General features: G+C 42.7%; 1 protein-coding gene across 1 annotated transcript in view; it reads left to right on the forward strand.

The window, feature by feature from the left end:
- LOC146857855 (uncharacterized) overlaps window positions 1-22,386 on the forward strand; it is a 651,000-nt gene that overhangs the window by 170,616 nt on the left and 457,998 nt on the right. The window contains exon 3 of the mRNA XM_085648551.1: window positions 5,351-5,504. Within this exon, the coding sequence (XP_085504677.1) occupies window positions 5,351-5,504 (154 nt within the window). The remainder of the gene's footprint in view (window positions 1-5,350; window positions 5,505-22,386) is intronic.

Genomic DNA, 22,386 nt, shown 5'->3' on the forward strand with positions numbered 1-22,386 from the left:
AACACCATGGTGGACTCCATCAAATAACAGTAATAAGAACAAGAAAGAGTCACACAGCAGTTAAGAGAACAACCAAAAACATTATTAATTTTTTTTCCAAACTTTATTTTTTATAATAATAAATATATAAACGAAAAACTATTTTCAAACTTAATTTTTTTATTAACATATATATGAACATTAAACTAATAAACAAAATGTAACAACAATAACAAAAAACAACAAGGCGGAACACTACTGTGGGGACAATGGATGTCGACGACAGACCTGGAAAATCAGAAAAATTGTTAAAAAAAAAAAACAATATGGTATTCTCAACAAAATACCACAAGAAACAAATCACAGATATATAAAATGCATACAGCTAACAAAATTTTATAAGTTTAACTTTCAAAAACTGTAAATGTTGCCGCTTTAAAATATTTACTGAATCTGAGGAAAATGTTTTACAGAAGGCACCGCGCCCACAACGTTTTTCTTCAGTGGTGAAGAAATGTTTAACTTTTTCCAAGGGGCAAACAAAGACCAATGCCACCTTCTTCTTTCGCAAGATTTGCCAAAGAGTTCTGTTACGAGAGGATCCTAACAAAAAATACTCATGCGGCACAGCAAGTATGATGAAACACCTAAGGATCCTTAATCCAAACAATCTTGCATGAGAAGAGTGCAAACAGATGAGAAACACTCCTGTTCTGTATCTGTAAAAAAGAATCACAAATAATTGTATATTAATAACTTTCAAATTTATACTATTCCATTACTGTACAAACAACATTTTATATAAAAACTGACTAAGAAACTATAGCCCTGAACCACAAGTGTGACGATCGTTAAAACACTACATGCATAGTGCATACTACTTTGAAGCAGTTCATGCCCTAAAGCCTACCTCACTAAAAGACTACATGCTAACTGACTAAATGATTACAGTACTATAAGGAGACACACTGGGTGAGTGACAGGGTGTTTGCTAGAAGAGTATGAATACTAACTAGGGAATTGAAGGTGTGAAACACAACTGTGTTGGCGATTAGAGGACTGCATCCATACTGCATAGGCATTTAAAGCAGTCCATGTGCTAAGGCCTGGCTCACTGCATGACTACTTGGGTACTGACTGAATGATTAGAGTACAGCAAGGAGAGTGCCTAGGTGAATTTATAAGTGCTAGGCTTTTCGCACAGGGAATGGATTAGTACTTGGTACTGAATGGGTCACTAGATGAGTGCAAAGGCAGTCACAAGTGCTGGACTGTATGGATACTGACAAGGAAATTGAAAGTGTGAAAGACAAGTGTCTAGGTGGTTAGAAGACTGCATGTATAGTGCATAGGGGTTTGAAGCAGTCCATGTGCTAAGGCCTGGCTCAGTGTATGAATACTTAGGCACTGACTGAATGATTAGAGTACTGCAAAGATAGTATCTTGGTGAATTTATAAGTGTTTGGGTTTTAGCACAGTGAATGGATTAGTACATGGTGCTGGATGGGTCACTAGAGGACTGCAAAGGGAGTGACAGGGTATTTCCTGGAAGTATATGGATACTGACTAGGGAATTGAAGATGAGAAAGACAATTGTGTAGGTGGTTAGAGGACTGCATGCATAGTGGATAAGGGTTTGAAGCTGTCCATATACTAAGGCCTGGGTCACTGGATGAGTACTTGGGTACTAACTGAATGATTAGAGTACTGCAAGGAGAGTGCCTGGGTGAATTTATTAGGGTTTGGCGCAGTGAATGGATTAGTACATGATGCTGAATGGGTCACTAGAGGAGTGCAAATGGAGTGACAGGGTGTTTGCTGGAAGTGAACGGATACTGACTGGGGAATTGAAGGTGTGAAAGACAAGTGTGTAGGTGCATAGAGGACTGCATGCATAGTGGATAGGGGTTTGAAGAAGTCCATGTGCTAAGACCTGGCTCAGTGCATGAATACTTAGGCAGTGACTGAATCATTAGAGTACTGGAAAGAGAGTGTCTTGGTGAATTTATAAGTGTTTGGGTTTTGGCACAGTGAATGGATTAGTACATGCTGTTGAATGGGTCTCTAGAGGACTGCAAAGGAAGTGACAGGATGTTTCCTGGAAGTGTATGGATACTGACTAGGGAATTGAAGGTGTAAAAGACAAGTGTATAGTATGTTAGAACACTACATGCATACTGCATAGACATTTGAAGCAGTCTATTTGGTACTTAGAAACTGACTAAATAATCAGACTACTTCTAGGACAGTGCTTAGGTAAAACTTTTACATTTTCAGTTCTGCCACAGTGAACAGAATAGTACATGGTACTGCACCTTAGTGTCAAACCCTGACTCATTTTATCAATGCATAAGCAAAGACTAGCTTCTAATGCTACTAAAACTTGACAACATGAGAGGTTTTAAATTAGTTATCTGTCAGCAAATACACGATGTAACCAAATGCTTCTCTCACAGTGGTTCTCAAATGCACACAGACTCACAGTGTGATTCTAGACAACAACCACTATACCTAGGAGTTTACCAAAAATCATTCACTACTGTGGAAGTGGTAAGCGAACTGCACACAATCTTCATATTTCAGGACTGCACTTTTATGTCAAAGCCTGACTCATATAATCAAAGCATAGGCAAAGACTGGCTTCTAATGCTACTAAAACTTCACAACATGACCGGTTTTAAATCAGGTATATGTCAGCAAATACACGATGTTACCAAATGCTTCTCTCACAATCCTTACCCAAATGCACACAGACTCACAGTGTGATTTTAGATAAGCAACACTATCCTAGGAGTTTACCAAAACTCATTCACTACTCTGGAAGAGTTAATTGTACTGCACACAATCCACATATTTAAGTACACCACATCAGTGTCAAAGCATGACTCATTTAATCAACGCATAAGCAAAGACTGGATTCTAATGCTACTAAAACTTCACAACATGACAGGTTTTAAACAAGTTATCTGTAAGCAAATACATGATATCACCAAATGCTTCTCTCACACTGATCCCAAATACACACTAACTCACACTGTGATTCTAGACATGCACCACTATCCCTAGGAGTTTACCAAAACTCATTCACTACAGTGCAACTGGTAAGGGAACTGCACACAGTCTACATATTTCAGGACTGCACTTTTCTGTCAAAGCCTGACTCATTTAATCAAATCATAAGCCACAACTGTCTTCTAATGCTACTAAAACTTCACAACATGACAAGTTAAAACAGTTATCTGTCAGCAAATACACGATGTTACCAAATGCTTCTCTCACAGTGGTTCCCAAATGCACACAGACTCACTGTGTGATTCTAGACAAACAACACTATCCCTTGCACTATACCAAAACACATTTCTTCATCTATAACTAGTACTACATTTTAGTATAGAAACATAACATAACTCATTTCACAAATTCATAAACAATGACTGGTTTCTAATTCTACCAAAATATAAAAACAGCACATTTATCTGTCTACAAACACATGAAAAACACAAATGCTTATCACAGAATGGTTTCTACATGGACACACATTGTAGAGAAAAAAAGTGCTCCCTACACGTTAGCAGGAAAAATACACTAGTCTGATTAAAATCAAAATAGTCTACATACATCCCCTCACAATTAAATAACTCATCTTTCAAGTTCTTTTGTAGATTAAGAAGTATATCAATCACTCACCATATTTTCTTTTACAGAATCTCTGCACTGTGCACCTCTCAGCAAAAGCAAAGAATGAAAAAGTTTCCCTTTCATTTTCCACACATATACATGTAAACATCAAATCACAATTCTTCACACATAAACTAAAAATCAAACACACATTTCTATTGGTTAAACATTTCAACCCTTTCCAACTGAAATACATTTCAACCCTTCCCCCAATCTGCCTTCTGCCTGTTACCATAGAAACAGGTCATGGAACACTGCACTGAGCTCACAGGTCACAAGTTCAGCACACAATGTTCCTACACAAGACAGGAAGTGTGCTTGACTTTTCAACATATCAGCTTATCATATATAATGTTCCTTTTTGTTAACCAATAACAATCATACCTTTAAAAAAACAGAAATATACACCCTACCTTTCAGTGTAGAAAGTTGTCATATAACCAATGATTTCTTGTTGTTTTTCAAAAAATGTTGCCGTGGATCCGCGCACCCACCGCGAGAGAATCCGTGCATCCAATGCGAAAGGATGCGCGCACCGTGCGTGCATTTCCCCGTGTTTTTTTTTTTAAAAAGGGGGCCCCAGGGGGTCCTTCTGGGACCCCCTAAGCACCTCTAGAGGGTCAGAGTATTTCCACACTGCCCCCTTTATATGTTTTACACACTTATTCCCCTTGCATCTTCAGCCTCGCTTCTACCGAGGCAGAAAATGGCCGCCAACAGTTCCTGGTTTCGAATGTAGAGACACTCGACAGCCAATTAGCATTCAGCGCGCGATCGGGAGGGGAGGGTGCGCATACGGTGCGGGTACGGTCCGCGGATCCTCCGCGGCCATAGATATCACTAACTTTTTTACCCTAATTTTCTCAGGAACTACTGAACAGATTCACACCATATATGCAAAAGGCACGAGTCCAAACTGAGGACTACCTCTTTGCCAAATTTGCTGTCATTCCGTTCAGCGGTTCGGGCTGTAGCTGCGACAACAGATCCTATGGGAAATTGCATGGGGAAAACGCGTTTTGGGGCCCCCCTTTTTTCTCGGCCCCCGCTTGACGGATCACCGCAAAACTTTCAGGGTAGGAGCGGAGCGGAGCGGAGCTGGCCAAAAGTTTGGAAAATTTTGCGAGGATTCGTCAACCGGCGCCAACGTTATTCCAAATAGAATGTTGCGGATTTCCTATGGAAAATAGGTCCTAACTATAACTATCTACTGGCGACCACCAGTAGATAATGTATTTATTTATGTATTGCATTTATGCCATTTCAGCGTTGTATGATCACTTCTTTAGTATTCTGTGAATAGCATTCTATGTAATAATTTTTCAAAGCATTTGATTGAGAATGACACACTCTGTGCTGAAATCCTCTTTGCAACTTTGCAATGACATGTAATTCTGATGTTAGGGCACCTTATGAACAAAGCACTTTGCGCTCTTTCTTTGGTAAAACAGCATCATGTAACTCGCTCATTAATGCCCCCTCTTCATCTATGTAGACAACAGAGAAGGACTATGCTGTCCAACAGGCCAGTCCACAGAGCAGCTGGTAGGGCTGGGACAGAGTCTTACTAGCTTAGCAGGCTGTTCAGAGGCATATAGGACTGACGAACTGTGTTGTAAAGTTGCAGGTATATAGTTTTAACAAAAGACAAGCCTGGCCTATAGTTCTTACTGTGCTTCATTATTGCCTGCAGGTCACCTGGCTCCTCGAAACCTCCCCAGCACTGGCCTGGTTCCTTTCTTAGAAACCTACCTCTGCACGACGGATTCAAAATGTAAGAACGTGTCTTACGACGCTGGCTCAACCTCCAAGGCCTGTGATGCTGCTAACAATGGTTCAAGCACCAGGTAAGCAATTGTCTCCTTTTTCAAATTCCAGACAACGGTCCTGATTTCTTTTTCCTTATCCTCCGAACAATTCTGTCCATTCAGAAATGTTTTTATCCCTATCATCAAGAGGTGTGTTCAGCACTGTGTCAACAGGGGAGAAAGGGTGGAGTGTGCACAGGCGCTCCAGGATCTCTTAGGACATGGACTAGCCCTACGAGGCATCCCTAGGCAGCATCTCAAGTGAACAAATTGTTGGACAAAGGTGATGCCTTCATTGTATTAGCAAATATATGGTGTTGGAAGGTTGTATTTGGGGGCATTCACTTATTTACCTGCTTTAGAGAGATTACGACTACTGAGAATATATACACAACACGTCTAACAGTTGGGAAGAAGTTCTCACTTTACATAAATGTATTGGATCTGCGAAAAGATCCCAAGTTGGTATCTCAGTCACTGTCTTGGTCTCTTACTAAGATGGCCTTTCCTTGACCCTGTGGAGAGACTATTTGGAAAGTTAGAGCCTAGGATAATGGAAATAAATTACATATTACAATTCCTCTTGATATCGGCAGGTCCTGCCCTAGTTCTTTAGTGAATAATCAGAAAGTTAGAGCTAACTCGTGGAGCTAATGTAATGATGCCAATGTGTTTGGAAACTTGCTGTTTGTGTTTTAGTGCATGAGGGCGTATTTAAAAATCCGAGGGGATCAGGGCATAACTACTAGATTTAGGGGTTGATTACAATGTCGGGCGGATCGCAACCACCGGCCCGGTGGTGGCGATCCTCCCGCCATCGTAACCTGATTTACCCCCCGCCATATTATAATGGCGGGGGATTGTGGAAGACGCAAAGTGCGTCCGCCGCTTTTCCACAGGTCAGCAATCGTTCTGATTGCCGGCCGGGCAGACTTGGACAACAAGATGGTAACCGCCATCCATATTATGATGAGTGCGGTGGAAGGTCTTTCCATGGCGGTGATGCCGCCATGGAAAGGCTGGCTGGGATGTGCATTGGGAGCCCGTTGCGGGCCCCCGGGGGGAGCGGGGTGGGGAGTGCACTTGGAGGGTACCCATGATACCCCCCTCCATTTCCATGCACAAGGTGGCCAGGACATCGCGATGCCTGCCACGTTGTGCATGGAAATGCACACCATGGCACTTTGGCATTCCAGCAGGTGCTGCTGTAAGCAACACCCGCCGCAGTGTCAAAAATGCGGAATGCGACCGCCAAGGTGGCAGTCGCATCCTAATTGGCAGTGCAGGACCGCCGCACGTCTGGCAGCCGGTCCCAACACCGCGAGGATGGCGGGCGGGCTCAGGTCCGCCTGCCATCTTAATAGGCCCCTAAGACTTCGCACAGGGGTGGGGGGTGGGTAATGGCATTTTTAACAGGGGGTGAGGAGGCATTACCAGATATCAGAGCAGCATGGAAAATAAGTATGTGGGGGCTCCCTTTGCTTTTGTAGTGCAACTCATAACTTGTTTGCATACTTCTGGACTATATGTGTCAAAAAGGGAATTTTTAAGCACACCACATCAGCGTAACAGGATTTAGTATCACTTACTTGTGTTTTGGTGCTCTCCCACAAGGAATTTCAGCATAATAAATGGCAAATTTTCTATTTTCATACACATTGAGCCTTAAGGCCTAGTGCAATGTGGAAAGTCACGTTTCAGTTTAAAATTGAAAATTCTAAACTCACTTGACCAGTTACAAGAACCTAAAAAGGCTTAGAAACCCAATTTTTACAAGATAATTGAGATTCAACCCACCTCCCAAGGAGGTTTTTGAAAATTAGTAGCAAATCGTGCACCATAAGCACATTTCTTCAGTCTTCTTTTGCGGTCCTATCGTATAACTTTCATGTTATTTGTAGGCTTAAGTACAGTGGATAACATTTACAGGATATTTGAGCATCCTCCTCTCAAAGAATGTCTTAAAAAACTGATTACAAATAATAACGTTTAAGCACACTTCTTCAGTTATTGTTCTGTTTGTACAGTGTTTTCCCACACCTACTACTTTGATGTTATTTGCAAAAAAGGATGCTGTAATAGACAAGTCTCTTGCTGTCAGGGAGAGGTTGCTTCATGTCTGGGTCCTAAGTGAGGTGGCATGGTGTGGAAAATAATGATGGACTGGGATTCACTCCCAAATAATTACTAATGGCTGAGATTAATTCAAGCATTCCATCTATAATGTTTGTGAATACTTCAGTCTCTATTCTGTGGCACTTCATCGTCCATCTCTCACAAAATATTCTTGGCTCTAAATTGCTTGGCAAGTCACTCTGAAACACATCCCATATTTGGAAAAATCGACTGTAAGAGCATACATCAAGGGCAGAAACTGAGCACATGAGTTTTAAAGTGCATGGTAAACTTACATCACACACAGTCATTATTTAGAGGTTGCCAGGGGTAGTAGGTGCAAGCTCTGGCTTGCATTTGGTACCTTCGGTACTGTCATTGCTCCCCTTTGTATCAGGATTCTTTATGGTAGTGGTAGGGCCAGAAAGTATATTTTTAGTTTACAATCCTTTCCCTTCAGCTAGCCACTTGACAGCAAATAACTCGCTGCTGAAGGGCTTAGCATGGGACAAGGAGTCAACTTGTGATGCCAATTACAGTCAAAGGTGTGTGATGTTGCTTTGACTTCTTCTGGCATTTAGCAAATGAATGCCCGTTGCAGCACAGGACCAGTACTCCAAATTGTAGCATACCCAGAAGCACTAGTAGGTGCAGATTAATACACTTCTGTAAAATATTTACCAAAAGTGCATGAAGAATAATATTATAGCCTGTTCAATGTTTTCACAGATAGCACAGTGAGCACATTTATTGGCAAATGCTTGGATGAGGCATAAAATAACTTCTTGGGGGAATGTTTGATATTAGCTTGGCAGCATACTTTCAGAAAGGATGGCGCATATAGGAGCCTGGCATTTGGTAGCAATGGAGCTGGATCAGAACAATTGAAGAAGCTTTTGGAAAAATGCGAGTGATCATACTACAAGAAAAAGATTGGGTTGCAGACAACCTAGGGCCTGAGTACGAGTTTGGTGTACGGATTACTCCATCACAAACATGACAGATATCCTGTCCACCCTATTACGAGTTCCATTATGTTCCATTGGATATAATGGAATTCATAATACAGCGGACAGTATATCCGTCACGTTTGCAATGGAGTAACCGTCCGCCAAATCCATAATCAGGCCCCTAGTGTCTACTGTGTACTAACAGGCAAAAAACTGGACGCAATAAACAAGCCCTTGAAACCTGCTCCCAATGTCGTTTGATTTTCAAAGGGTGAATTCTGGGTCTTCTGAGCAGGATGCATAACTCCAAGACAGCAAGTATCTGCACTTTGTATTATCCATTTTAAGCATGGCCCAACCTGCCAACCTAGCTTCTTACTCCCACCCCCTTAAGCAATTGTTAAAGACATGATACCTATAACCCTGATGGCCTGTGTCCTCCCAGAAGCCCATCTAACCCTCCCGCCATCCCTCCTGCTCCACCTTCAGCTTAATGTGTGCCTTACAGAGAGGCTCAAGAGAGGTCTACCTTTACACAATATGAAATATGTAGTACAAAACACATCAACAAACAAAATCTTGCAAGTAGGTTGGAGCCCTCCTAAAACGTGGAGTGCGATTGGAGACCAAAGGCACAGGTAGAGGAATAGGATTAGATGTTGACGAATCCCCAGCACCCCCAACCACCAGAGGTGCAGCAACAGCAGAGTGAGACTCCGAAGGCAGAGAAGCCAAAAGATACCCACTACTACCTTCTTCAGAAGAAGGAGATTCCCCAGGAGAGCCTCCAAGACTTTCCAAAGAAGCACCTCTCCGATACAAAGCTACCCGCCTGAAATTCCAACATTCCCCATTGTTAAGAATGACACAATGATCCAAAACCTTCTTGACCGTAAAAGGACCCTGAAATTTTGACAACCCTTTGATTATCCTGCCCCTTTTTACCTTGACCAAATCCCCCACACAAAAAGGGCGCACAGAAGAAGTAGGCAGCAACACAGCAAGATCCTTTTCCCCAGCAACCACCTTCTTCATCCAGGCCGGAATCAATTTAGAGCCAGGAACCCGCCCCCTCATCATTTGAAAAGGAGACAGCTGACCATCAATTAGAGGTGTAGTGCGATATGCCCACAACATTTCATTGACCATTTTCCGAACAATAGAACCATCAGAAAAAGCCATCTGTATGATGCCCTTTACCACCCTATTGGCCCTTTCACAAATCCCATTGCCTGGTGGGTTGTACAAAGATGTGCGATGGTGAGATATCCCACATCCCATGAGAAAAGATTGCATATCAGAAGAAATCAATTGAGTACCATTATCAGTTATGATTATAGAAGGAAGACCCTCATCCTTGAACAAATTTCCTAAGAACCTGATAGTGGTATCGGTAGTGATATTGTTGGTAAATTCCACAACTAACCATTTTGAAAAAACATCAACCACCACTATGGCAAATCTGTCTCTCTCATGTAACTCACCCATGGGACCAATAAAGTCTAAGCAAATGGTGTGCCACGGTGAACCTGGATTAGGTAGATGCCCCTGCGAAGTACCAGGACAAACCTTGAGTCTCTTTTCCCCCTCTCTGCATGTTGGACAATTCTCCACCCAATCTACAACTTGAGAATCCATGCCAGGCCACCAGAAATTGTCTTTGAGACGACGCTGAGTGAGAGTTTGACCCAAAGGCCCCTCATGTGCCAAGGCCAAAAGTTTGCTCCTCAGACCACAAGGAGGTATGAACCTCTCCCCTTTTGCAATAAGATTGTCCCCAACTAAGGAAAGATCATCCAAGACCTTGAGAAAAGGACGCACAGAAACCGACACCGCACTCTCCCTTCTGGAACCAAGCGAAATAAGTTTGATAACTTCCTGCAATGTCACATCCACAGCCATCTCTCTCTCCCAATCACAAGCCTGGAAAGCCCCTTCACCAACAAAAACAGCATCTTCCACTGAAGCTACAGCAATATCATTAGAGGAGCTAGAAGTGGAAGAATCAAGAACTGACCTCCAATCCAAAGATAACCTTGAAAGACAATCCGCTTGAGTGTTCTTCCAGCCCTGGATATGTTGAACAGAGTATTGAAATTCTTGGAGCTTAGAAGCAAGCCTCGCCAGTCTAGCAGAGCCTTTGCCCGTGCCCCCGGGAGAGAGAACTTTTATGAGGGGCTTATGATCCGTCTTCAGCACAAACTTCAAACCCCACAAATAAGTTCTAAAGTGTTCCACTGCCCAAGCAGCAGCTAGAGCCTCCCTCTCAATTACTGAATAATTTTTCTCCGCATCAGTTAAAGTTCTAGAGGCAAAAGCCACTGTACGCTTAGATTGATCATAAAGTTGAGATAACATAGCCCCTAAACCAGTAGCACTGGCATCTACGGTCACCACAGAAGTCTTTTTAATATCAAAAGGAGTAAGCACTTTTGCATTGCAAATCTCTCTTTTGATGGCCTCAAAAGACTCTTGCAACTGGGAAGACCAAACAAAACTAACACCTCTCTTGAGGAGTGACCTCATGGAAACAGTTTTATCTGAAACAATTTTCACAAACTTTGAGTAATATTCAATAAGTCCCATAAAGGAACGCAACTGATCTTTGTCCTTAGGCCTGGGGGCAGAGTGAATAGCACGACATAAGTCCTGTTTTGGACGTACACCACTGGCACTAATAGTGTAACCTAGATAATCTATCTGTTCAGTCAAAAACTTGCACTTGTCCCTACGCAACGTCAGGCCGGCTGACAAAAGTCTGTCCAAAACCAGCCTGAGAATGACATTGTGTTGCTCTTCAGAGTCACCATAAACCAAAATGTCGTCTTGGAAAAACACAGTATTACCAACACCTTCAAAAAGATCAGTTACCATCCTCTGAAACACACTGGCAGCCGAAATGAGACCAAAGGGCAACCGTGTGAATTGAAACGTGCCAAACGGTGTGATAAAGGCTGTCAAGTGTTTAGAGTCCTTGTGAAGATCAATTTGGTGATAAGCACTTCTAAGGTCTAACTTAGAAAACACCCTAGCACCATGCAGAGTAGTGACTAGTTCCGAAATGTTAGGGAGTGGAAAAGTATCCGCAATCACACAGTCATTCAACGACCTCAAGTCAACACAGAAACGGAGTTTGCCATCCGATTTTTTTGTGACGACAATGGGAGAAACCCAAGGTGAAGCCTCCACAGGTTCAATAACCCCAGAAACAAGCATGTCATCAATCATACTCTTAACCTCTTGCCGAACCACTATGGGAATGCGCCTCGCTTTGTGTTGTACAGGAACAGAATTCTCTTTTAAGATAATACGATGGGAATACCCCTTGAGCTGACCCAAACCCTCTCTGAATACCGAGTTGGCCTTCTCTAGGATATCCAGTAAGCCACTGTCTTCAACAACCATTACCTGTGGGGAAGCGCGGGGATTGACAATTATCCCTAAGTCATATTGGTGAATCCACCCAAGTATAGCTGGACCAATCTTGGACACATAAACCTTGCCATGTATTTTCCTGTACGAAAAAACAATGTCCGCTGTGAAATACCCCACAATGTCAATGGTCTCACCTTGATAACCACCCGGGGAGATGTCCTTGGGTAAAAGACACTTGGAACCCCATTTGTCCCTGAAAAGTTCATACGGAATGATAGTGTACCTAGAACCTGTATCCACCATTAAGTACACCTCTTTACTATCAATGGAGAAGAGGGCTTTAGGCCTAACCTTACGCCTATCATCAACTTGCCCTGCAGAATCTTCATTAATAACCAAAATTTTATGGCCCTCCTCATCAAATAGAATGGAGTCTTCAACAGTGGTGACAGAAGAGCGAGATTTGCCACGACAAACTCTGGCATAATGGCCCATTTTACCACACTTAAGACACTCTTGTTTAGCTGCAAAACAACATTTTGAGTCAGAGGAATGGACAGAGCTACCACATCTGTTACACATGCGAGATGAAGACAACTTTTGTGTAGATGGTGGTTTGGAAGTAAAGTTCTTTTTAAAGACATTTTTGTTCTTAACTGCAGCAACATCAGAAAGTTCGCCAGAAGCAAAAGTTTGTTCTGAGTACTCTTGGGTCGAGACTTCATTAACATCACTAGACGGTTTCTTCTCCAGTTCTTTCATATATCCTTGTGAATCTTCAACAATTTTAGCTAATTCAATAGCAGTTTGTAAGTTAGGATTTTTAGCCGCCCAAAGACGCTCCTGAACTTTCTTATTGTTACATTGAACGATAAGTTGATCTCTAATGAGCTCATCAGTCATATTGCCAAACTTACACTTGACCGACATTTCTCTAAGTCTTTCCACAAAATTGTCGATAGTTTCACCCATCTTTTGACCCTTGGTATAAAATCTATACCTATTCATGACCAAATTCTCTTCTTTGGCATATCGGACTTCTAAGCGACAAATTGCTTCCTTATACTCGTCTGGGACAGGTTGTCCATTAGCCTGTAGTGCCTGTGGTAAATAGCGAAAAATGCGTTGACCTTCCTTGCCCAAAGAACTCAAAAGTAAGGCTTTCTTCCTTTTTGCAGAATACTCCTGTGCATCCAAAGCATCTAGGTAATTATCAAACATTGGGAACCAATCATCCCACGAGATGCTGGGTTGACCGGGACTAACCAAGAAACTTGGAGGAAGAACTATCGAGGGATTTTCGTTGGACATAGTTATTTAAAAACAATGCGTGAGCACACACACAGGAGAAAATCGAAGAATAAGGATCAGAATGCACACACAGGAGAAACAACAGAACCTGCGTGAGTATTGTCACTGTACTGATGCAAGACGGAGTATACACACAAAAAGAAACAACAGTACCTGTGTGTCTCCTAACAATACACAAGGCGTGTGTATCGCCGGTGTATTGTTAGTTTTTTTTGTTTTGTTTTGTTTTCTTTAGAAGGGAAGAAGATGTGTAGTACATGCTTAGTGTTTCTATGCTTATGGAATGTTTATTCTCCTACGTTCTTCCCTGCCTTGTGAGTTCTAGGTTCTCTTCCTTGACAGTTGCTGTTGGCTTCTGTCGTGGAGAGTCCGTTCTTGTGTCTGCTCTGCCTAATTAAACTGCTCTTCAAGAAGATACCTTTCTATGCCTACTCATTTACTACAAAATACATGTCTCCTGCCTCACAGGGGCCTTCTTTGGGTTGCCCTTGTATCTTTTCTACACTGAACCATTATTTCTAAACATAAACCATCCCGTTCCTCTCGTGACCTCTATAGCTTGCTCCCTGCTACTTCTGGCACTTCCTTTAAGACCCCTGAGACTTGGTTGGTATAGAAAGCTTGAGAGATATCTCGAGGGGGCAAGCAATAGTTGAGTTTGAGCTGCTGCAACAGAAGCATGAATTAACAGAGACTGAGTGGTATAGATACTTACAGATTGGACATGCCATAGGAGACACCGCTTGAAGACCATCTTCTCATGGAGCCCATAGCTGTTAAAGCAGTATCTATGATCTGCAAAAAATAATCAATAATTCCCCCAACCCTATAGGTGCATTGAGAGAGGCCTGGCCAAGAGACCTGGGTGATTTGGAAGATGACGATTGAACAGAAGCCTTCCAAAGTGTCACACTTCGAACAGCTCCTCAGGACTGGAACGATGCGCAATGATTCCACCTCCTGATCTCCCCAATTCCGCTAGCAAATACACACGGAATAATGAAGTGATCAAGCTAGGGATAAGGGATAGGAAGGGTACAGCAGGGAATAGAACCTGGGAAGAAACAAAAGGGTATAGTGTGAGTACTAAACCACCACAAGCCTACACTCGGTAAATATCTCACTACATGTGTAATCATATACCTGTAACAAACATATAGCAGATGTTCTCCAGGTAAACCTCAGAGTTACATTCACTCCGTGTTTGACTTCTTGCATATACCTAACAAAACAAAGGTATACAGGTTATCCGTCATCTCCTCTAGTATGCACATACAGACATCATACACCAGACCAGGTCATAACCTCTCATACATACCCCTGCTGGCAAACGCAAAGAAGAAAAAAAAGGTAAATCCAAAATAAGGAACAATGAGGTGCAGCAGCGGAAGATTGTCCCTTAAATAGTCAACGGAAGTCTAATTAACACAGCCAATATCCTTGATGCAGTTACTCGTGCTTCCTGCACGTCTTCTCGTTCACAATGAACGTTAATCCACTTAAAGTGCAAGGTCTACAAACAATGAGGCAGAACACCTATTCCTGCTACCAGTCGAAAAACGTAAAAAGGCAATCCTTCTTGCCTGTCCACACTAACAAAGTCGGTGTTCCAAGAGAATCACTCTTCTCCTCTGACCGCGGTATGTCGCACTCCAATCCTTCGTGCACGTAGGGAAACAAAAGTACCTGAGGGCTTCCTTGAATCATACGCCGAATATCGCCGTACCGCAGCTGAGTCCTCCGTCCTTCCGTGAGTGTAGGCAGAGCCCTACTACACTCCAGCAATCGCGGTATGGATGCACCGAAGCCCTAGGACGCCGCCGATACCTGCTCCAGCTGCAAGCCCATACTCCATTGAAACAATGAATTACGCACGCACACCGGCGTGCGCGGCTGCAAGAAATACCCATGAGCCCTGACCTAGGTCTCATGGGAGTTGTAGTTCTCTGTGCTGTTTCCTCATTATGGAGTTTGTTGGCGCCGAGGCCGCCTGGACCTGACACAAAGCACGCGAGAGGTAGTGATTCGTAACCATTTTCGACTGGTGCAGCTGAGTATCCTACACAGATTGTACTACTCTAGAGTGCTACTTCAGAAGATAGGAAAGGGGGATTTTGCTCTCTATTTGCGAAGGTGTGGGCAAGAAGGCATATTCTTTCACATCCTTTTGGAGTGTCCGATCATACAGCTCTACTGGCGAGAAGTGACTAGAAGAATGTCTTGGGTATTAACTTTGGAGGTACCCCTTGACGTGAAAGGCTTCTTTTGATTATAACAGGGGAGGTGTAATGTTGAGCGGTCCTGGGGTGCAACAACTTCCCCTCGGATAGAAGACTGGGAGTCCAACTTAGATTGGTATCAACGCGCTGAGCAAGTGGTCTATCAAAGCAGGGGCTGTCCAAAGATGTGAGAAAAAGTGTGGGATAACTGGCGTAACTGGCATAACTTTCAATGGTGCTGAGTATGGGGTTGGAACCGGAGAGGGAAGGATGGGCACTGCTGCTTGGAAGCCTGCTTGCTCGGTATACACCAAAATGTCATTGGTCATATAGGCTCCATTTGAAATGTATAACCTTGCTTTACTTTTGCAATGTGCTGCTGCAACACAATGAAATAGTTGCATCCCTATAGTCATCATGTTCCACACCAAAACGCCTCCCACCTAGGTCACATTAAAAAAAAATACCGTATCAAGCAAGCACAATGATGGTTTGTTTAAGTGTAACTATCTGAATCTCTCACTTATCAGCGCTTCAGCACACGCAAAACAGCATATATGCCACTTCGCAAAAGGAACATGTCTCCAGTCTCTGTCTCTGGCATCAATGGTCTCTCCCTAGTGTGCACAGATGTATACAAACATTGAAGAGGATATATATGCAACCTGGACTGTGCATTGCAAAACTATACAGTCACTGAACTTCACTTAATTAGCAGTTAATGATGTAGACTACTACATTTACAATTTATACCTCAGCATCTCAAATATTCTGAGCTGCAGCAGTTGAGATACTCTTTAAATAAACCACAACAGAACCCTACGCTAATCTAGAATGACGATTACTCCATAGGGCATGAGATGACTTTATGCATTATTCAGGAAGAGCTAAGATGTGCACAAAGGGCCATTTTTCAAAAAGCAAAGCCATGGGTGCGTTTCAGTACTTTTTTTGAAGATATTATAGCGTGTTACATGTTGTGACCTTCACTTTTCTTGAAATCTACTTTTCATGTAAGAAATATGTATTGATGTTGGATGTAGAGCTTGCTGCAGGATCTTGTAAAGGTGTGCAGCACTGGAAATATTCTCTAATGATAGAAATTTACAAATAGCAGAAGGGTGAAATGAACCCTGCTGGAATCCAAACCCATGCCCTTTGGGTTTTGGATTAGTTTGGGAGGCATCTATGTCAACTTACTACAGATGCATATTTATTCCCATAGTTTGGAATTGCATTTATGCAGCGCTTCATAACCCTTGATGCAAAATAAAACAACCCACTTGTTATATTTGTGTTGTAATGTCATGCACAGTCCCATTTGCATGTACTTTTTGTTTGGGAAATAAAAATAGTACAGACATATCATTGCCTATGTGTATTAAATAGCCTATAATGCATATTATCTGGCCTTAATTGGCAACAAGAGAATTGCAGTGAACCCCTGATTCCAAGCTATTAATTAGCATTATAATAGCAGTTTGGATCCCCAATGCTGCTTTAACACCTGCACACTAGACATATTAAAGGGCAGATTTACACATTTTTGGGTCAAATCAGTGCACCAACCAAAGTTGCTGCGCTGTGTTGTGTCAAACTATGAGATAAATACAGTGCCTTATTTTTCTCTTCCCAGCACACTTTAGGCTGCCATGTGCCAATGAAAACATCCTTGCCTCATAGTGAATGGTTATGTGCATTCTGTCAAACTTAAATTTTGTACTGGAAGATAATCGTTCCAGTACAAAACTATGCTTTAATCTGTTTCCCACTTAGTTTTTGTGCTGTACAGGGCAGCACACAGTCAAAGCTGGAAAAGTGTGGAGCCATAGATTGCACAACTGGTAAGCCTGTGTTGGCCGAGATATTCACCCTGTCCAAGCAGGACCAACAATCCTAGTCAGGGTAAGTCAGATACACAGAATAAATTAACCTGTGTTCACCCTCTGGTAGTTCGGCACAGAGCAGACAGGCTTAACTTAAGAGGCAATATGTAAAGTATTTGTGCTACACTTCAAACAGTAACACAGCAAAAACACCACGAAAGACTCCAGTGCAGTTTATAAAACATTGCATATTTTTTAATGAACAAAACAAGATCACAACGACAAAAATGTAATAGGTATACCCAGAGTTATAATTTTTTTAATAAATGAAAATATAGTGCTTAAAATGCCATATCTGATTGTGCTTGATAGGGGTAAATCCAAACGTTCAGGCCGACCATGATGGAGTGCGGGTTGGAGACAGGCACCGGCCCTGGCCAGCTGAACAGTACCTTAGATACGTCATTGACGGAGCCAAGATACGGACAGCAAAAGGCTATGCATTGTCGCTAAAGCACAGGATTGAAGGCTATGCGTTGGCATCAAGCCACACAAAGTCGGAGATGCATCAGAAACTGGAGACGATGCGATGTGGTGTCCGTGGTCCTCGCAGCAGTGGCAATGCATCAGGGTTGAGGGAGATGCGTTGGTTCAGATCGGCACAATGACATTGATGTGTGGATTTTGGTAGAAACAGCACTTTTTACCCACTTCCAAGGGCGCAGGACTAGATTGGCAGTACTTGGAAGTGCAAAGCTTGCAGCAAGCAAAGTCTATGTGCTGTTGCAGGATGATTTTACATCTATGATGTACCTGAGACTTAGAATAGGGGGCAAGCCAGCATGCCTTTGGAGTCACTCTGGGTTCAAGTGAGATGGGGCAAGTCCTTCTTCATCAGGGCTGAGGGTAGCAGGCAGCAGGGCAACACAGCAGAAAAACAGTTTTTCTAGAGCAGCAGTACAGCAGAGTTATAGTCCTAGCAGCAGCACAGCAGTCCTTCCTCCTGGTAGAGTTCTTTACATGTAGTGCACTGAGTTGGTAGTGCCAGAGAGGCCCACTACATACTTATACCCAGATGTGCCTTTGAAGTGAAGGTGACTTCAAAGAGAGGCTTTGAAATACACAGAGGTTGTCCCTCCCAGCTGTGGCTACAGACTCACTACTCACTACAGTTTGTGTGGGCACAAGAGCCAGTCTAATCAGGTGTGTCAGCTTCTCCCTCCCATCCTGCCCAGGATGACGCATCAGGATGTGGATGGGCACTCAGTCACATCTAAGTTCCACACAGGTCCAAGAGCAGAAAAAAGACATCTTTCTAAAATTGCCATTTTTAAAAAGGAAGTGATAAATTCATCTTTACCGGTAAAGATGATTTATCACTGCCATTCCAATTATATGAAACATGATAGACCTACTCCTTCTCAATCAGGAATAACAGCTTATACGTGTATTAAGGATTTTCTAATGTTAATCTATAGGAGGGATGGGTCCCCCAGTAGTGAAAAAGAGGTATTTTGCACTACCAGGACATGCAAAACTTAAAAGTACACGTCCTACTTTTTGATTACACCGCACCCTGCCCTATCGGCTATGTAGGGCCTACTTTAGGGGTGACGTATATGTAATAAAAGGGGGTTGTTTAAGTCAACGTGGCAGTGTAAACCGCATGCACAGGCTCTGCAGTGGTAGGCCTGAGACATGTTTAAAGTGCTACTTTAGTAGATGGCACAATCAGTGCTGCAGCATTTAACTTACAGGCCCTGGGCACATGTAATGCACTCTACTAGGGACTTTTAGGTAATTAAATATGCCAACTGTGGATAAGTCAATGAAACCATGTTTTAGGAAGAGAGCACAAGCACTTTAGCACTGGTTAGCAGTGGTAAAGTGCACAGAGTCCTAAGGCTAACAAAAAGAATTTAGCAGGAGAGAGGCAAAACACTTGAGGGTGCTCCTTCAGAAAGGACCATTTCTAATAGCCTGTCTCCAGGATGTTTACTTTTTTGATACAAATCCCTGTCTACAAATGTGTGTAGGTAAATATTTGCATCAAAATCCAACATGACTGCATGGAAATGCCCATGTACCACTCATGGAATGCCCCCTAGCACATATCGTTACTTGCATCACTTTAGGCAATTTTCCAATATGGATCATGATTTGCATTTGAAAGTGAATCCCATCATTTTTGTGATGCAAACCCGGTACAAAGTAATCCTGGGCTTAAGAGTCAATGTTAGTGTCTGTATTGTTGATAGAATGGGATAGGGTTAAGCAGAGCTGATTTGTGCAGAATAGCAGGGGACAACACGGAAATGAACAGAGGTCTGTCCTGTTTAAATGTTGTTTGGGAGATATGAGAAACATTTTTAGCAGGCCGCCCCAGCCAGTCAGCCCAGCCCTCAGCAGTTGATGGTGGAGTGCGCAATATAGCCCTCTCAGGCCAGCAGTCATTGCTGTGGTGGGGTCAACAATAGAAATGTTCAATAGTTTTTTACTAGTGTCTGCCCCTTACTGAACTACTTTTCCCTTCTCCTTTTTAGGTCAACCCAGGCAGCACAGTTTTGCATCCTGCCCATTGCTTACCATTGTTTGCCTTTCTCATCACTCTCATTTGTCTGTTTCTTAATTGTGTCCTAGCTGGTCAATCTTAAATTTGCCCCTCCCATGGAGCATAGGCTCTTAACCATATCTTTTAATTGGCTAGCTGCTATGCTTCCACTGCTTCTTTACAAGCACTACTTTGTTCTTAGTTAAGCACTCCGCAAGAGTGCATGTGTTTTCCAGCTGTCCCCTCATGTACTTCTCTCTTCCTGCCTCTCACCTGTATCCTTCTTCCTGCCTCCTCCATGTTGCACTTGCTCTCATGTGTTCCCCTGTTGCTTTCTCACCCATGTACTTCTGCGTCGCCTGCTCCATGTTGCTCTCCTGCCTATTGCTTCTCTTCCCTGCTTCCACTCTTCGTGTCTCTTCCATTGCCCCACCCTCTGTGTTGCTTTACTTACCCACTCACTCTTTCTCTGTTGCCTGTTGTTTCTCCTCGTTACCAGTGGCTTCTGTGTTGCTTCTGTCCTCTTGCCCTCTGTATTGCTTCCCCCGTGTACTTCTTTTCTGTCGCTCATTGCTTCTCCTCGCCACCCCACATTGCTTCTCCTCACCCATGACCTCTGTGTTGCCCCACCCATGTCCTTCGTCTTACCCCTTCAGGCTGTTATTTGAGGATCCAGCTTGATAGGCAAATAAAAAGAAAAAAATGGCTACATCACTTTGTAAGTATGTGCATGTGTGGTGCTTTGCCTAAAACATTATGTAGCTAGTAGCATCTTCGGATTTGTTTTTATTTAGCCATGCTGCACAGCATCAGGGATGCTGGTCTGCGCGGTTGACAACCATTGGTAAAGCCAATAGGTCTCAAAGGCGAGACCTCTTGGCTTTGCAAATGTTTGTTATCGCTTTTTTCTCTCTTGCCTTGCTGCTTTGGGCATCGTTAACTATTTCACTTACAAAACTGCTTTACCTCTTCTTGCAGCCCATCTTCTCACTCACCCCACTCTGTTGTTGACCAGTCATACTCCACAGCTGCTTCCATCTCTAAATGAAACGTTTATTACGGTCTGTACCAAGAATACCCTGTAGTTTCTACCTTGGCTCTGTTTCCCAGTCACTCTTATACTAGTGGAACCCTCACCGTACTCATATTTCTCTTCTCTTGAACTTTTGATTGGCATTCGGACACTAAATACATTATTTTCCACTAAGAAGCTATTCTACCTATTTCAAGTGAAGAATGCTTGGGCTCTTCTCACACTGCCAATTTCTGCCCCATCACTTTAAACTATTTTCTTTCCCAACTCTTTGGGCGGTACGTTCATATTTAGACAGGGTCATTGTTTGAGCTCGTCTCTCTTTCCCCTCATCCAGTCATTGGCTCGAGAAGGTCTTTCTGCTGAAACCGCACTTATTGCAGTCATAAACCTCCTCCTAATCTCTGGTCACACCAGACCCTTCTTCAAGCTCATTTTTCTAGTCATTGGACTCACCCTATCATCCATACCAAACTCTACCCTTCGTGTTTCTCGGAAAACCCTCTTTTGTTTTTCTTCCTACCTTTTTTTCTCCCTCTCTTTTTAATATAAACTAATTACCTGTGAGATGCTATTATCCCTTGCTGCAGGCTTTCAAGCAGTTTCTTGGTAAACAACTCCCAAATCTTTTGTTATAGTCCCTTTAAAGCCATCTATACGGCTGCTTTCTATCATAAACTCTTGAATTTCTTCACATTCGCTGCACCTAAACTTTTTTAAACATGATCCGTGGTCTTTTTAATTATTTCTCAACCATTTGCCTCTCCTCCTCAGGCCATAATCTTCCCTCCCTCCTTAATCACTGTCTCTATTTCAGCAAACAATGTGGTGTCTACTGTGGCTCATCTCATGCCTTCTGGACTTTGCTTCTCACATTTCATCAGTTCCCCATATCTGCCTTTTCCAATTTGTGAATATTAACTAGATCGTCCCCTGTCCATACTTTCAACTGGCTGTATGTCAAACTACCATATACAGAAATAAATAGACCTACACATTGTATCCTAAATATGATTTGAAAAAATCCTGTCCCAGTGGGTGTAGATTTGCTATTATCAAATCCAATGCAGCAATATTTTGTTGATCATATTTGCGGCACAATGTTGTTGTCAGGCGATATTTTCACAATGCTTTGCTGGCACCACATCTTTACCTAAGAAAGCTCAAGATATCACCCTCATTATCCCCATCTATTGTCCAATTTTGTCAACATATGCATCCGTTGCTACGTTTAGAAAACATTTGTCAAAGTCCTTTCCTTTCTCTTTGCGTAGGGATGTAGTTTTCCTACTATCATTCCCCTCTCTGTATTTTCTTGAAGTGTGATCTCCTAACTATCTTTCATAAATTCTGACTCTTTACATATTCACCATTTCCATCCACTCTTCCTCTGTGACACTTCTCCGCGTGGCCTCTTTTGCTCTCATACAACACACCAGAATTTCGGAACTGTTCTTCATTTCTCCTCTCGTATTCTGCATTTATCTGAACATTTAATAATACAGAAGATTACAAAGCGCGACAGCTACCTCAAGCCGGGT

This window comes from Triturus cristatus, chromosome 3_2, assembly GCF_964204655.1.
Source record: "Triturus cristatus chromosome 3_2, aTriCri1.1, whole genome shotgun sequence".
Lineage (NCBI taxonomy): Eukaryota > Metazoa > Chordata > Amphibia > Caudata > Salamandridae > Triturus > Triturus cristatus.